The 17,910-nt window shown below is 45.9% G+C and overlaps 1 protein-coding gene across 3 annotated transcripts in view; it reads right to left on the bottom strand.

The window, feature by feature from the left end:
• Positions 1-8,914: 8,914 nt before the first annotated feature.
• Positions 8,915-17,910, bottom strand: part of ZNF777 (zinc finger protein 777) — a 49,924-nt gene continuing 40,928 nt past the window's right edge. For all 3 annotated transcript variants that reach the window (XM_014528187.1, XM_014528188.1, XM_005880042.2), the window contains exons 5-6: positions 15,669-15,920; positions 8,915-10,327 (exon numbers count right to left, since the gene is read on the bottom strand). In XM_014528187.1, the coding sequence (XP_014383673.1) occupies positions 9,159-10,327; positions 15,669-15,920 (1,421 nt within the window). In that variant the 3' untranslated portion in view covers positions 8,915-9,158. The remainder of the gene's footprint in view (positions 10,328-15,668; positions 15,921-17,910) is intronic.

Below are 17,910 nucleotides of genomic sequence, written 5' to 3'. Positions count from 1 at the left end.
CGGTTGGCGAGCGGAGGCTCGGGACGAGGAATTCAAATAATTCAAGTCATTAGAAATCAAATTAACAAACTACACATACATTTATTTAACATATAAATCTATTAAAAATATGTAGCGGTTTTTAGTAACCCCAGCCCCCGTCGTCCCGCGGCATCGCCTCCAGCTCCTGCGGTACAGACACTGCACGTCCTCATTGCACAGGCGCTCACTCGGGCCCAGACGGAGGGTGCACGGAGTCTCAGGCAGGAAGAGATGGAGCCAAGAGGTCGACGAGGGAGGCTGAGGACAGGACAGAGCTGTCCCCGTGGGGACCTGGCTCGGCGGGACTCCAGGGACGTCTTCAAGGGGTTGGGAACCTGGGATTGGGAGAGGCCGCTTCCTGGGGGTCCCGGCACCTCAATGTTGTGTCGTGTGTGTGTGTGTGTGTGTGTGTGTGTGTGTGTGTGTGCGCGCGCGCGCGCCGCTGCTGTAGAGAGCAGGAGCTCACAGCAGAGCGAGGCGACTTAAACCGAGAGAAAGCCTGTGCACACAGACCAGTGACTACGTGACAGCTCACTGCCAGCAGAGGAAGAGTGGGAGGGCGCTGGGTGCCAGGGAGATGCCAACGGCTCCATCTCCCTGCAGTCTAGCTCTGCTGCCTGCCCCTGACTCCTTCTCAGGGGGCTGGGTGACCTTCCTTCAAGCCCCAGCAGCCCAGAGGACTTCTGTCATCGCCGGAGGCACCCTGCGACTGTGGTAAGAGGATTTGGTAGTGATGGGGGCTCTACCTAATGTCAGAGGAAATAATGCAAGATGTGTTTATTGTATCTTTTAAAGGTTTGGGATTACCTTTAATGAAGAAAGTTATCTGCATCCCAACAGGACAGATTTAGGATTTTACCTGTTTTTTTTTCCTGCACTGTTATCTGTGGCTTTTGTGCCCATTCATTTTTTAACTTTTATGGAGTACCTTGCAGGGCCAGACCCAGGAGCAAGCAGGGAAACGGAAGCCTGTCCCTGGGAACATTGAGCACACATGCCACTGAGTGTGCCCGCTGAGCCCAGGGAAGCAGGGAGGGACACCCTCAGAGCTGCCTGCAGCCAGGCTGTGTGGCCCAGGGTCCTGTAGGGCTGTAACTTGCATCTGAATCTTCCCTTGCCTTCAGTGTAGGCGTTTGCTGCAAAAATAACTTTGGGGATCCTTGTAGCTCCTGACAGGGCTTTTCTGGACATCTGTGCTGCTATTTCCCATGCCTTCCAGGGATTCTTGGTGGGTGTCAGCTCGCTAGATTCCTGGATGAGGTTATAGGGACTCCGCACTGTCTGCTGAGACCATCTGCTCAGTGGAGATTATAGAGTAGAAATGCAGGTATACCCTTAAAGGAAGAAATAAACTTAAGAAATCCTGTGTTGGGGTAAGAGATCAACCGAAGGACTTGTATGCATGCATATAAGCATAACCAATGGACATAAGACACTGGGGGGTAGGGGAGGCCAGGGGATTGTCAAGGGCGGGGGAAAAAAAGGAGACATATATAATACTCTTTGTAATACTTTAAGCAATAAAACAATTTAAAAAAAAATCCTGTGTCCTAGCAAAGAATTAAGTAAGCATGGCATATGTCACTGGATAAATTAAACATATGGAGTTTGGCTTGAGACTGGAAAAAGTTAAAGCAAGGGAGAAGGATGGGCAGGATTTTCCCAGGCAGGGTTTGAAGCAGCTTCCTCCTCTGAGACCCCTCAGAGCAGCCTCCAGGCCCCAGAGAGGGCCAAATAGGTGGGTTTGGCTCCCATCCACTCCAATTCCAGCTCTTCTGCCTCCAATTATTTTACATATGTAGCTTCTGAAAATGGTTCTATTTAAACAAGGGATTCTGAGGCTAAAAACAACAGCTTGAAAACACACATAACGCCCAGAAAATTTGGCCAATCATTTCTTAAGTTTATTTCTTCCTTTAAGGGTATACCTGCATTTCTACTCTATAATCTCCACTGAGCAGATGGTCTCAGCCGACAGTGCGGAGTCCCTGATAAAAATTTTGTGTCCTGAATCTGAAAAATATTGTGAGAGATTTATTTTCTATAGGGAGGGGTTAACTCTAAGACTTAGAGTCTAAGTAATCTACTTAATTTCGCAGGTGTGGAGGTGGTTAAAAGTCCTCATATTGGGTGGGAAATAAAATGATTTCTTCTGTTACATTTATGGATAAGAATTGATACCTTCTCTTGGAGAAATGAGGGATCATTCAATTCTAAGATTAGTTTTTATTGGAACTCAGAAATCCCTTTAAAGTGACAAAAAAAACTAACAATGGCCTTTTTATTGGGAGGGGGGTTAAATTAATTCTGTTATGCAATTATTACCTGACTTAATCTTTTTGGTAAAATGAACACCCAAGCAAGTTTGTATGCAGTTTATGCTGTTCCAAGATTGAAGAGCTGGCAGAGATTTGGGCAAGAAAAACTTGTCTATTTCTTCTCACTATGTCTACTGTTTGCATCAAATATACTGGCGATTGGTGTGATTTGGTCTGGATATTGACTTGCTTTTTTAGTGGTACTCTGAAATGTTTGAGATTTAATTTTTTTCTAGCTTTATTTCAAAATGTATCATAACCTTTGGCTTGGTAAGGCATCAATACTTCAAGATAAACAAAGGAAACCACTGGGTTAAAATGGGAAAGGAATAATGATACTTTTAGTGGGACATTTGTTATTAAACTGCTCAGGGGGTAACTATGCCAACCAACTTACGGCTTTTACTTTTGGACAAAATTAATATGACATTCAGTGATGACCATCCATGCAATGAAGATAATAGAGACATAAATTTTTTATCTTAGAACTTAGAATTTGCATAAATAATTTACCTGCAGAAAATTTGATAATGGAATCTTGTGGTTCTTGGATCAAACCTTCAGCAGGAGAATGAATGGTAAATGTCACATTTCATAACCTGTTTAATTTCCTTAATTGAATTTAGCTTAAATCCAATCAATTTCAATCCTTGGAGGGCATAACTTTAGTATTTGTGTATCCTGAAAATAAAGAACTGATTGAATATGGTCCTTTAAAAGGTTGTATACTTATTAGACTATACTGATCCTAGAAGGAAACAGTTTGTTATCCTGAAATTCATTATTTAAATAACATTACTTGTGAGGGTAATTTTCACTGGTACATTTTGTCATTAAAATTCAACTTTCTGCCGAAACCAGTTTGGCTCAGTGGATGGAGCATCGGCCTGCGGACTGAAGGGTCCCAGGTTCGGTTCCGGTCAAGGGCATGTACCTTGGTTGCGGGCATATCCCCAGTGGGAGATGTGCAGGAGGCAGCTGATCGATGTTTCTCTCTCATCGATGTTTCTAACTCTCTGTCTCTCCCTTCCTCTCTGTAAAAAATCAATAAAATATATTTTTTAAAAAATTCAACTTTCTATTACCCTAGTTAATAGACAGTTGTGGTATTTCTATCTTGCAGTTTGAGTTAGTTTGAGAATTTGGCCATTATTTTATAAAGAGAAGCAGTGCATTTCATTCATGTAATAGTAGGGGAAGGAATGGTGAGAACCCCAAGAGGTAGTATAAGCCCAAAAGATTAGACTCAGGGTGTGAGTGCTATTTTATTAGGGTATGGGTGCATTTTCCTTATACTCTACTTCACTCAACTCCTTCTCTGAGGGTTAAACAAATGGCTTCTTAGGTCCCAACATCAGAGACAAATACAAAAAGGGAGCCTTTGCCTTGATAGATAGCCTCTTCCCAAAGTTCCTCCAGACGAGAGGGGATCAGTTTTAAATGGGGGCCAGCTGGGCGTCCAGACACATCCATTCTCTCCTGGTTAGGTGAGCTGGGTCCCAGTCCCAGTGTTGCTGGACTGGCCAGCCAGCGAGCTATCTTTCAGCCAGGTTTGGTACTTACACAGGACAGGCAGAGCTGCCAATCAGAGAGAAATAGTACTGTTTTGCCTTTTTATTAAAGATCCATGTTGAAGAAATTGGGAGGCAGTATATAACAGCAATTAACAGCACATACTTAGGTTTAAATTCTGGCCATGTGGCCTTGGGCTAATTGCTTAATCTCTCTGAACTTCATCTGTAAAAGGGGATATGAATATGAGCTCACAGGTTGTCACAAGATAAAACATGACAGCGTTTACTCAGCACAGTGCCTGGAACATGGTAAGAACCAGTGATGATTATTATTATCCCTAATAAACTCGAGGGTAGGGTCTGACTGCTTCCTGGAAGTTTTCATGTGAGGCCACTATCAATACTACTTGATTTCATTTTTCTTTCCTCTTTCTTCCTTCTTTCTTTTCTTTTCTTTTCTTTTCCTTTCTTTCTTCTTACTTCCTTTCTCTCCCCCCACCCCTTTCCCTCTCTCCCTTTTTTAAAAAATTCTTTTAGGCTGGAGTTACCCTTTGTAGAAAATAGAAATAAAAAGGTTAGATTCTATTATGTTTTAACAAAAAATACTCATTTCAAGGAACCTAACTAGAACTAGAAAATGCAGAATCGATTTTTAAATTTAAATCTAGAGATTCCCACTATGCCTGGGAAGCAGCAAGAGGCCTCAGCACCAAAACACTTTCCAGAAAGCTGGAGGAGAGGCCTTGGCCTGATTCACCGTTGCCCTGGCAACAGTAGGGCCCAGAGGCCTCTGGCCCTGATCCCTTAATCTGAAGAGCCACTACCACATTGCCTCAGGCAAGGTGCCCGCAGACACCTGGCTAGTTAAAGCTACCCTAACAGGGGGGACAGAGAAAATATGGAGGTGGGCTCTTTCTGCCTACAGGTCTCCATGATGGTCTCGGCTCTCCAGACTCCCAAAGGCTGAGTCTAGAGAATTCGGCCACAGAATCTCCACCAGGTTCTAAGTGTGGTCATGGCAGTGGATGGCTTCCTGATCCTTTGTTTCTCCATGAAGGTCAGCACAATGCTTTGCACACATATATTAATAAAAATGGGGGCTGTGTGACAGTGAGCATCCCTAAGGTGCCAGGCCCTGCTCCATTTGCTGACCTCCATGAGTGACCAAGCCAGCACAGGCAACCTGCTCCTCTTTGTCTCAACTTCTCCAGTTGGAAAACCATAGGCTGGACACCAAGGCCATTTTTGCCTCTAAAAGTTTTATTTTCTTACTACATTCATAATTTTGACAAACATATGGCACAGAGCATGTTCTGCTTATATGTTGTTTTCCTTCATTTTGTCTAAGAATAAAATGGAATAATTTGAAAGAGGCGCTGGCTTTCCTTTTTTCAATAATCTTTCAGGTCCCAGGGAAAGAACTTTGTGGCCAAGCACATGGACTTCAGAATAAGACACAGATTCAAATCCTGGCTCTACCATTTGATTGCTGTGTGACTTTGGGCCTATTTAATCTCTCTGAACCTCAAGCTCCTCGCCTATAAAACGAGTCAAACGATGCACACAGCAGAATTATGCATTGTTTAGAAGGCAAAGTCTTCTAAAGTAAGATGTGCTCAATAAGTGGCAATTATTCTTTCTGGTACAGAACCCCATGGGGCCAGTGGCAAGTGACAATTTAGGAGTTCGAAAGTCTGGCTTTCTAATTAAATTAAGGGCACTCTTGGGAAGCACTATGAAAGAGTCCCAGATACCCAGTAAGGAGGGTATTACCCACTGCAAACTCTGGTGAGCGGCTGCTTGTTCTCAAGAGCTTGGACTTGGGTGCATGGTCCAAACCTGGTCTCAAGCCCTGATGAGCTGTGTGCCCTCGGGCAAGTTATTTACCCTTTTTCAAGCCTCAGTTTCAACATCTGCAAGGTGGGCTGATGACATGAGGACATGCCTCATAGAGGTAAACTCTGAACATAATATATAAGCAGCTAAAACAGTGGGAGCGTGGTTAATTTCAAACATGCTGCTGCCAATGTGAATTTATTTATTGACCATTACATCTTGTACCTGGAGGAAGTTGGCAAACATTTTCTGGCTGGGAATCATTAGATGTCAGTGTTTCATTCCTATTGTTGGTCCAGGGGACTTTCTCCCATTTGCTATCCTCTGTGTACGTTTCAGGGGTTAAACCTACTCATTTTGCAGTGAGTTGCTGTCTGATGTGATTCAACGTTAAAGGGGAAAAAATTTGTGTAAGGCAGTTGGTGAGTTAGCTGGCACATAATGTACTCAATTGTTAAACATCATTATTCTCACTAGCTTCTATAGTGTACAACTTTACTTTTCCTTTTAAATTTTTTTGGTTAATCTTCACCCAAGGATATCCCCCCCCCCCCCCCCCACCACCAACAACTATGATATCGTGACCCAGTGTAGTTGCCTATGTGGTTTGATTTGAACTTCCTCACATGAAAATAATTTTCCGCTTCTGCTTGCTGGGGAAATTTCCTTTTCAGAGATTCATTCTTTTAAAATACACTGCCAGCCCACCACCTATGTGAACTTCTGTTTTAATGAAATTAAGCTGGCATTATTAGCTAGAAGCTCATAATGAAATTTTAGCTTCTAGACAACTTCTATCAAAACTTTAGTAGGTGCCAATGCCTTTGCTATGTATTTATTCTTTGTTATTTAAGCCTCAGAACAATGGGAACTTTGTTATCCCCCTGAACAGATGCGGAAGTTGGTATTCTGTTAATTTGTGCAAGTTCACACAACTAAATTGAAATCTACATCTGCTTGACCCCAGAGGCTGTCCACACTTCAGTGACCATCTCTGTAGATGTCGGCCTCGGACCACTATGGAACTTATGCCAGGTGGAAAGTGAGAATCATGATGGTATCAAGGTGTCAGGATGAGGAGGGACGACTGGAGTACAGGGTGCTGGATGCTTAGAAGGAAGAGGCCTGAAGAGGGGGTTAAAGCCCAGGAAAGGGAGATAGGGACACAGATTCCCTGACAGCCCAGCTCCACATAAGAAGTACCAGTCTTTGACTATACTGAATCCTTTACACCAGATGCCTAGAAAAAGAAAGCTTGTTAGCACCATTCTTGGTAAATGCATAACAAATGAAGTTACTCTCTGAGTTCCTACCCTGGATTTCATCCCAAAACATCATCTTTCACTTGAGTCAGAATATTTCCAGCACTCTTTGGTCCTCAAATTCCAGGACTAGTCAAGATTTGGAGCAGCAATGGCCCTCCACTAAATATTTCCAAAAAATCTCTGCTAACACCTCTTCAAGGCTTCAAATACGCTGGTGTTCAAAAGAGCCATTTCCTCAGCCATCCTTCAACATCATCATGACCCATCCATTGAATACAGTTGGTTCTCCCATGTCTATGGTAGGATTCCTTCTCCAGGTTCAGTCTTTTGCCATCTATTTGCATCAATGTTCTCTCCTGCTCAGCAGTCTTCGGTGATTTCTCATAAAAGGTCAAATTCAAACTCCAGTCTTGAAGTCTGAGATCCCTCTGCACCCCAGGTCTACTCCAAGCCAACCTTGTTGACCCTGTTTTCTCTCCACAAGTTCTCTCACAAATCAATCACTGTTCTCTCATCAATTAGAGCCCACTTTCCACACTTCTGAATACCCCCACCCAAAGGCCTTCCTCATTTTCCTCATCTATGGAATTCTCCCAGCCCACAGATCCACCTCCACGGAGAAGCTGTCCTGACTTCTCCAGCTCCTGTGGTCAGTAGAGCACTGTGTGCTTGGCACTGTTTCCTGCATATAAGTCCCTGCTTCTGGATGTGACTCCTCTCCAGCTGGTTCTGGAGATCCGGATTAAGACTGGCCACCTCTCCAGCTCTTTGTGCCAACCCAGCCTCTGCCCCTGCTCTGGCTGCCTGCCTTGATGTCCTACCATCCTTTTACAAATTTGCAGTGTAAACAGAGAAGTCATATCCTTTCAAGAATCAGCTTTTGGGTGTCACTTCCCCTTTCCGTGATTTATGCATCTTTACAAGGAAAGGAGGTGGGTTGACTGCTATGGTCCTTTCAGACAATAGTGTAGCATCTCCTCCAATTCTCCTGTGTGTTGGCCCCCCTCCCCACTCCCAGACTCACGACTTAGTCTGCCTACTTCTTGTCTCTCAGGTCAGTCTCTCTGCCTCCTGCGAAGTCTGGCCTCCCCAGTTCTCATGGAGGAGTGGGGCACTCCATTAGCCTCCATGAACTGGCCCATATTACCTCAATTCTCTCTGGGTCACTGCCAAACCCAGGAGCAGAATGAGTCATTTGCTCTGTGGGCAATGGAACATGCCTGCATTTTCTCTAGGCCTCGCTGGATGGCAATTGGTAATGAATACCCAGCGAAACCAGGGTGCATTCATGCATGTAACAAATCTAGAGAGTTTTAGGGCAACATACAAACAAAATTAAAAAAAGTCCAGAATGGTGTCTTCTTTTATGGTTTCCCCTAAGACTGGCCCCAGGGGCCTCTGCACCCCTTCCCTATGCCTCCCTGCCACCAGCCACACCACCCTCCAGCCACATTTCAAGCTCAGCAGGCTGCTTGGTCCTGAGGGATGCACCCAGCTTTTGCTGTAGGACCATCTTTCCAGGCCATGTTAGACCTGTCACTCTTCCTGCCTCCCCCTGAACTCCCACTTGTCTGCCCACATCAGGGCACCAGGAGCTTCTACACTTCCACAGGCCCATTCACTGTTTCAAGCTCCTTAGCCCTGTCTCTCTTCGATTTTATAATCAGTGGGATCTGCATCCCCTTCACCATCCAACATAGGGAATAAGCACATAAAAGGGACTCAAGAAAACCTGTCAACTGACACTAGGCACATGATGTCCCTTGGCCACCTTCTCAACCCCTCCCCTTCAAAACCAAACAAAAACGGCAAACAGGAAACACTCATCTTTTAAAAAATTACTCTATTATTATCAAATAGAACCACAGTATCCAAAAGGTAATTATAAAGTTCTATCCCCAACTAAGTGCCCTTGCACCGCCCCTCCCAGTGGCAGGCGGCCAAATCACTCCCCCCGTGCTGATTGGTTTCATCCATTTTATTGTCAAGGAAATTAACAGCCCGAAGGGGTTCCCCCAGGTCCAAGCTCTCCCCACCCCTGGAGCCCCAGTAAACACGGCAGCAAGCGACCTGGTCTCAGGACCCCTGTGTCCTTGGGAGGAGGGACGAAAGGAGAGAGGGGCTCACAGCAAAGGGGCTGGGGGCTTAGAGGGGTGCCCTGCCCGCTGGGTTCAGGCCTCTGGGCAGGCAGGCTGGGCGGCGGCTCATTCGCCTGTGTGGGTCCGCAGGTGGTACTTGAGCGACTGCTTGTAGCGGAAGCACTTTGCGCAGTGCGTGCAGGGATAGGGCCGCTCGCCTGTGTGGGCACGCTGGTGCTCCAACAGGTGATGCTTCTGCGTGAAGCGCTTGCCACACTCCGCGCAGTGGTAGGGCCGCTCGCCTGTGTGGATGCGCCGGTGCTCCAGCAGGTGGTGCTTGCGGATGAAGCTCTTGCCACACTCTGGACAGGAGTGAGGGCGCTCCCGGGAGTGCACGCGACAGTGGTTGGTGAGCTTGGATTTCTCGCTGAAGCTCTTCTCGCACTCGGGGCACTTGAAGGGCCGCTCGCCCGTGTGAGTCCGCTGGTGGCGCAGCAGGTGAGAAGGGCGGCTGAAGCTCTTGCCGCACAGACTGCAGATGAAGGAGACTTCGTGTTTGCCCGCATGCACACGCTGGTGGATGACCAGGCTGATGTGCAGGCGGAAGCTCTTCTTGCACTCCGGGCATGTATAGGGCCGCTCACCCGTGTGCGTGATCTGGTGCTTGGTCAGGCTCGACTTGTGGCTGAAGCTGCTGTCGCACTCGGCGCACTTGTAGGGCTTGGGGCCACCGCCACTGCCTGAGCTGGGCGACTTGGGGCGTGGCTTGAGCGTGTGCTTGGAAGTGAAGCCTGGCCCACGCTCTGGCGACACGTAGCCTCCACGGACACGATGGATGCGCTGGTGCAGCGTGAGCTGCTGCTTGTGCCGAAAGCTGACCTCGCACTCAGAGCACTGGTAGGGCCCCTCCTTGATGTGGTTGCGCTGGTGGATGATGAGGTTGATCTTCAGCCGGAAGCTCTTGCCGCACTCCATGCAGGTGAAGGGCCGCTCTCCACGCCGGTTCCGCTGCTGCTGACTCGAGGAGCTCCGGTTGTCGCTCATGTGCCGGTCACCCATGTGCCGGTCGCCATGGGACATGGGCGCCAGCCTCTTCACCACCGGGTTTCCTAGCTGCAGGGGCGGGGGGCTCTCCTCGCCCTCAGGGGACAGCTCCCCTGGCAGCGGGGTCTGGTATATGCTGGCGCTGTATCTCCCGGACAGCTCCCCGAGGTCCTGCAAGTGCTGCGGCAGCTCGTCCTCCTCCTCTTCTTCCTCCTCCTCCTCCTGTTCCTCGGTTTTGATCACGATCCCCTCTGCTCCAGGCACAGGAAGGGAGAGACAGCAAGAAGACATTAGCTGCTGCCTAGCGCTGGCAACGCGAATCTAGGTAAGCATCGCTCCATCCTCACCAACAAGCATGGCACAAATATTGTCTCCCTAATTCCTTTCTTTGGGACAAGACTTTCCAGTGCCTGCCACTGTGATCCCCACAGCCACAGGGTTGGATAAATAACCAATATATCCATTTGGTTCAGGAATGAGCCCAGACCCTCTCGGAACTTTACGTAAGGCGAGTTGCTGGTGCCCGTTTCCCACATTGCTAGTAATCAGAAGGAAAGAACACCAGTATGTGAGTCCTCTTGAGGGGCCCCCCAGATCCAGGTGCTGAGGTTGGCATACATGTGAACCTACCAGTTATTCAAGCCCATAAACTAATTTTCCATTTAAGCTACTTAAGGGTTGGGTTTCTTCATGCTGTATCCGAAGGGTCTTGACTCATCAAGTTGTCACTGGGTCTCCTCTACCTGAACTCAGCTCTGCCCCACTGGCTACATCTTTTCTGACTCAACTGGAGATTTCTCCTCAGGTACCTTTACTCACCCCCGTCCCATCAATTAACACCCAGCTCCAATCCTCTCATCTCCCTAAAACCTTCCCTGATCATCCCAACCTGCAGCCCTCAGCATGTGGGGTGCACCTTCTCAGGACCGAGAATTCAGCCTTCCCCTGCAGCATCTCACCTGCACAGGTGGATGACTCACCTGCACAGTCAGGCTCTACCAACCCTGAAGCTGGGGTAGGGGGTTTCATCTGCCTTTCCCACAAGCCCTGGTGTGAATGCCACAAACACTCCCACTAACGAATGTCCTGCCCCTCCCCCCTCTAATCTGGAATGTCCTCCCCCTCCCCCCTCTAATCTGGTCCTTTACGACCTAAATAAGGCTGTGTTCCTGTGGCCCATGAGAATGTAAGTCCTAGGGAAAAGGAGTGGCCTCCCACGCCTGTTTGGGTTTTCTCAAGTGCCTTGTACTTATTTGGTACTCCCTAAACACTGTTAATGGGGGATTCTATTTTTAGTCACACTGACCAACTTTGTGTGACCTGAGAAAGTCACTTTTCTAATCCCACCTGTGAGATGGAAGATGCAATAACAATCTGCACTTGTGGAATTCTTAAAAGCAAACAGAGAACTTTTCCAAAGCACTTCATACCTATTCTCTCTTTTCATATTCACTGTATCTTATCCCCATTTCACAGACATGGGGCATCCAAGACTGTAGATATCAAGTTGTGTTCCCAAATAAAGTAAATAAAGTCAGAACTTCCAGAGCTTGCAGTTTGGGAACCACCTACTCAATCCCCTCAACTGACAGAGAAACTGAAGCTGGCAGCGTCTGTGACTGGCAAGGTCTTGTAAGTTTATTAGTGACTGCTAGGCCATAGCACTTTCTACTACTCCAATTGCAGTGTAATAGTCAGAACATAGATGTGCTGAGCTCCATAAGACAACGCTGCCTCAGTACTGTCAGGATTCTTGACAGCAAGTGATCTAGAAGGTCCTAGGACCACAATGCTTAAAAGACAGGGAAGGAGGAAGCAGCTTTCGAGGCTGGTAACTAGCTGCCCTGGTGTTTATCCAGGGTTGTTTGTGAAAGACAGAGGGGGAAGCGTAGGCCTTAGAGGATTCAGACTCTCCAGCACATTTTATATTTATATATTTTATTTCAGAGAGAAAGAGAAAGAATCTCAATGACTCAGCATCAGAGTTGTTTTTTCTTAATGAAATAAGAATGGAACATCTGGCCCTAAAATTCATGGCTCAAAATCCCAAAAGGACTATTTAGTAATTTTCTAAGGTTCTAATAGAATTAGTGGGGACTGTTCAAAGGACAATCTGGAATTTCTGTTATGAAGGTCTAATTTAGCATCTACTCACAATCTGCTTTGTGTCTTTCACTATTCTTTTTTTTTTTTTTAAATATATTTTACTGATTTTTTACAGAGAAGAAGGGAGAGGGATAGAGAGTTAGAAACATCGATGAGAGAGAAACATCGATCAGCTGCATCCTGCACACCCCCTACTAGGGATGTGCTCGCAACCAAGGTACATGCCCTTGACTGGAATCAATTCACTATTCTTTTGTGAAAGACAACACGGTATATTAAAAAGACTTCTGAAGCAGCATGCAGTTATTTAAAAACTAGAGGCCCGGTACATGACATTCGTGCACTGGAGGGCGGGGGGTGTCCCTCAGCCCGCCCTGCACCCTCTCGCAGTCCAGGGTCCCTTGGGGGATGTCTGACTGCCGGCTTTGGCCCAATCCCCAAGGCCTAAGCTGGCAGTCGGACGTCCCCAATGGCTTCTGGACTGCAAGAGGGCACAGGCCAGGCTGAGGGACGAATTTCGTGCACTGGGCCTCTTGTATAGGATAAGGAGCTAGCCCTGGCTGGTGTGGCTCAGTTGGTTGGAGCATTCTCTTGTACACCAAAAGGTTGCAGGTTCGATTCCTGGTCGGGGCACATACCTAGGTAGCAGGTTTGATCTCCAATTGGGGCATGTATGGGAGGCAACCAATCAATTTTTCTCTCTCACATTGATGTTGCTCTCTTTTTCTCTCCTTCCCCTTTCTCTCTCTACAATTAAAAATATATATACATATATCCTTGGGTGAGGATAATAAAAAATGTGTAAAAGATAAAAAAATAAGGAACTAGATCCACATTTTTTGACCAAGGATGTCCACATTTTATTAGGTGCAAAAAGGCAAACTGCAGAGGAATCACCTACAGATAAAATAAAAAAACTTTTAAAAATCAACATAATACTTTAAAAAACCTAACTAAAATGCCCTGGCCAGGTAGCTCAGCTGGTTAGTGTCATCCAATATGCCAAGGTTGTGGGTTTGATCTCCCGTCAGGGCACATATGAGAAGTAACCAATGAATGCATGAATAAGGGGAACAACAAATCAATGTTTCTCTCTCTCTCTCTCTCTCTCTCTCTCAATTCAATAAATAAAAATTGGAAAATAAATAAATAGAAAATGGATGTGGACATATTTCTAAATATAAAGAATATATAAACTGCTATGATGGTTGACTTTCACACATAATCAATTATCCAAACCCAAGTGAGTTCTACCAAAAATTCAAGGAACAGCCCTAACCGGTTTGGCTCAGTGGATAGAGCGTCAGCCTGCGGACTCAAGGGTCCCAGGTGCGATTCCGGTACCTTGGTTGCGGGCACATCCTCAGTGGGGAGTGTGCAGGAGGCAGCTGATCGATGTTTCTCTCTCATTGATGTTTCTAACTCTCTATCCCTCTCCCTTCTTCTCTGTAAAAAATCAATAAAATATATTTTTAAAAAATGTTAAAAAAAAATTCAAGGAACATACTTAGTTCCTATATTATACATTACTTTTAGAATATAAAAAAAGAGCAAAAGCTTTCCAGATCACTGGTTAAGTCTACTACAATATTGTTTCCAATACAGATAAGGGTGATTCAAGAGAACTTCAGGTTCATTTTATTTATGAATGCAGTTATAAAGCTCCTGTATAAAATAGTAGCTAACAAGGTCTAATATAGGTTTAAGAAAGACACCATCACAATCAGGTAGGGCTTCTTCTTAGGAATGCATGGATGGTTGGTTCAGCATCAGAAAATGACCACAAAAGATATCCTGGGATGAGGCTGTGCAAGCCCACTTTCTACTGTTCTCCTTGGACTCATAAGTTTGCAGAATGGTGACCCTGAAATTTTATAATTAAATGAAAATGATGCCTAGATTCTACTAAAAAAGCACAGTCAGTTGTTTTAAAACATGTGCTCTCGCCTGGCCAGTGTCGCTCACTGGTTGAGCGTTTACCTATGAACCAGGAGTTCACAGTTCAATTCCCATTCAGGGTACATGCCCAGGTTGTGGGCTTGATCCCCTATAGGAGGCGTGTAGGAGGCAGCCAATCAATGATTCTCATCATTGATGATTCTCTCTCTCCCTTCCTCTCTGAAGTAAAATATCCTATATAATAAAAGGCTAATATGCAAATTGACCAAACGGCAGAATGACCGGTCGCTATGATGTGCACTGACCACCAGGGGCAGACGCTCAATGCAGGAGCTGCCCCCTGGTGGTCAGTGCGCTCCCAGAGGGGGAGCGCTGCTCAGCCAGAAGCAGGGCTCACGGCTGGCGAACACAATGGCGGTGGTGGAAGCCTTTCCCGCCTCTGCGGCAGTTGGACATCCCCCGAGGGCTCCCGGACTGTGAGAGGGCGTAGGCTGGGTTGAAGGACCACCCCCCCAAGTGCACAAATTTCATAGGTGGACATCCTCCAAGGGATCCTGGACTGTGAGAGGGTGCAGGCCAGGCTGAGGGACCCCACCCCCAGTGCATAAATTTCGTGCACCAGGCCTCTAGTCTATATATATAAAACCCTAAGCAACCGAACCACCAGTCAACCAGTCACTATGATGTGCACTGACCACCAGCGGGCAGACACTCAATGTAGGAGCTGCCCCTTGGTGGTCAGTGCGCTCCCACAGTGGAAGCGCCACTCAGCTGACCAATGGGCGCCAGATGCCAGGCTCACACCTGGCGAGTGCAGCTGCTACTGGTGGCAGAAGGTGCAGCAGGGCTGGGATGAGTGGGAGCGGCTCTTCCCCAGCTGCCTGCCGCTTCATGCACTACTACATCCCTCGGGGGATGTTGGACTGCCAGTTTTGGCCAGATCCCCGCAGGCCAGGCCTCCTGTGGGGATCGGGCCGAAACCAGCAGTCTAAGATCCCCTGAGGGGTCCCAGATTGCAAGAGGGCGCAGGCCAGGCTGGGGGACCCCACCGGTGCACGAATCCGTGCACCGGGCCTTTAGTATATATATAAAATGTGCTCTGGCCCTAGCCAGTTTGGTTCACTGTTTAGAGCATCGGTCCTTGGACTGAAGGGTCCTGGGCACGTGCAGAAGGCAGCCAACTGATGTGTCTCTCTCACATTGATATTTCTTTCTCTTCCCCTTCCTTACACTCTCTCTAAAAATCAATGAAAAAAAGATCTTGAGGTGAGGATTAACAAAACAAAAAAACGTGCTCTCCAAGGGTTGAAATTTTCAAGTCAGGTGAGAGATCTAGTGTGACATAAGAACAATCAAGGACATGTCAGCACAGGGAAGTTTTAGCTTTGCCACCATCTTGGGCAATTCATTTGAGCTTCTCCTGCCTGTAGAAGGAGGGATCCTGCCTGACCTAGTATTTGGCTTTAACACCTCTTCCCTAGCCCAGAGACAGATGCTCATAAACCCTGAGGCAGGAAGCTTGTACCTGAGGTTGTGCTTGGTTTCTGTCACACCTGTTGAACCATCAGTGTCCCTGCCCCGACTGACCTGTGCAGTTTCTCTGCTGCACCAGCATCTGCTTGAGCTCGCTGAACTCGCCGGAGCCTTCTGTGGACTCCTCCAACATGTTTTCCTGCTCCTGCATGTCCAGATCTGGCTGTTCTCCACACGGGTCACCCAGCTCCGAGTCCTGGAAGCCATGTTCTTCCACCTGTCCCATCAGGGGCTCTGGCGTCTCCAAGCTCTCTGAGCCCTCGTCGTTGGTCTGCACCTCAATCTTAATCACGATGCCGTCATGGGCTGAGAGAAGGTGGAGGGGTGAGGGAAGGAGGACAGAAGAACCCAGAACACATTCATTCTACCTGCCCTAGAATTTACATTTCAAAAACTCTTATATTTCCTGAAGAAATGTAATACTAAGTTGGCATTGATTTGACATAGAATTTTCTGGACCTGACTTTTTTTAAAACTTGCCTATAAGTCTGAAGGCTAATTTCAAATGTCATTACCTACACAGGCATCATTTTACATAAATGGGATTATGGCATACTTTTTTGTCCTTTAGTACAGTATTTTTTTCCTTTTAATTTGCCTTCCTCTCCCCTCATTTCCCATTTCATAGTTATGACCTTCCCTGGTAACCCTGTAACTAATCTAGTACCTTTCTCTACAGGTAGGCTAATGCATTCCTTTTGAATATTGCACACACACTATGGTGAGAATGATACTGTAATGTGTTCAACTAGTCCCTTATTGAAGAACATTCACTTTTTCTTCCCAGTCTTTTGCCATGATAAACCATACTGCAATAAACATTTATTTATTTATATCTCTAACTAAAAAATTGCGGTTTTATTTCTATGAGAGTCCCAGGAGTGTTAATGCAAAGCCAAGAAGTGTATTTTTAATTCTGATGAATGTCATCAGACTGCTTTTCAACAAGGCTGTGACAATTCAGATTTCTACCAGCTCACCAAGAGAACATACTTTCCCCACATTCCTGCCAGCAACAGACACCATGTACTTTTAACTTTCCTCAGATGGGTATAAAGTGATAACTTTTGATACTTTAATTCCATGTCCCTAAGTTTATCTAAATATCATTTCTTTATTAGCCCTTTAGATTTGATTATATGCCAATCATGTTCTGCTCAATTTTTAAGAGTCTTTTGATTTTTGTGTTAAAGATAACCCATTTGCTCTTATCAACATTTCAAATACTTCCACGAAATCTATCATTTGTCTGCTGACTCTGTTGCCTTCTATCACACATATTCCTTAAAGTTTTCATATTGTCAAATGTGTCCCTCTTTCTCTTTATGGCTCCTGAGTTTTCTTCATTAGTTAAGAGGATCTGCCCCATCCTAGATGGTTCATCTGGTCTCCTAGATTTTGTTTTAAATTATTTTTGTTAGTTTTCTAGTTTCTTCTTTTTTTAAAATATAGTTTTATTGATTTCAGAGAGGAAGGGGGAGGGAGAGATAGAAACATCAATGATGAGAGAGAATCAATTGGCTGCCTCCTGCACACCCCCCACTGGGGATCAGCCCGCAATCTGGACATGTGCCCTGATCAGGAATCGAACCGTGACCTCCTAGTTCATAAGTCGATGCTCAACCACTGAGGCACGCTGCCCAGGCTGGTCTCCTAGATTTTATTCCAAAGTTTTTGTTGATTAATTATGTACACTTAAGTCTTTACTGCATCTGAAATTTATTTTTGTTTTGTGTATGGTGTGAGTTAGAAGTTCCACTTTATTTTCTTCCCTCTGAGTTGTGCCAACATAAACCCCCTTGCAGGCTGAACATCACTTTGTTAATTAAGGAAATAATAAATGTATAATGCATAAACATATCTGTTCTTTCATTGAATGCTTACTCAATAGATATTTATTAAGCACAAACTATGCCGTGTTCTAGTGACTTGATCCCAAGTCACTAGAACACTGGTGAACAAAGCAGAGTTCCCTGCATCATATATCCTACATAAGGCAATAAAAATAACCAATAAATTCTATGGTATGTTAGAAGGTGGTAAGTACTGTGGAAAAAAGAGAAGAAATTATGCCACAGCCCTTCTGGCTCAGTGGATAGAGCATCGCCTGCGGACAGAAGGGTCCCAAGTTTGATTCCGGTCAAGGGCACATACCTCAGTTGTAGGCTCCTCCAGGGCCCAGGCCCTGGTGGGGACTTGTGCAGGAGGTAACCAATCGATGTGCTTCTCTCACATTAATATTTGTCTGTTTTTCCCTCTCTCTTCCACTCTCTCTAAAAATCAATGGAAAAATATC

Source organism: Myotis brandtii, unplaced genomic scaffold (genome assembly GCF_000412655.1).
Source record: "Myotis brandtii unplaced genomic scaffold, ASM41265v1 scaffold621, whole genome shotgun sequence".
Lineage (NCBI taxonomy): Eukaryota > Metazoa > Chordata > Mammalia > Chiroptera > Vespertilionidae > Myotis > Myotis brandtii.
Note: the sequence above shows the minus strand (reverse complement) of the source record. Positions and strands in the feature narration are given on the sequence as shown.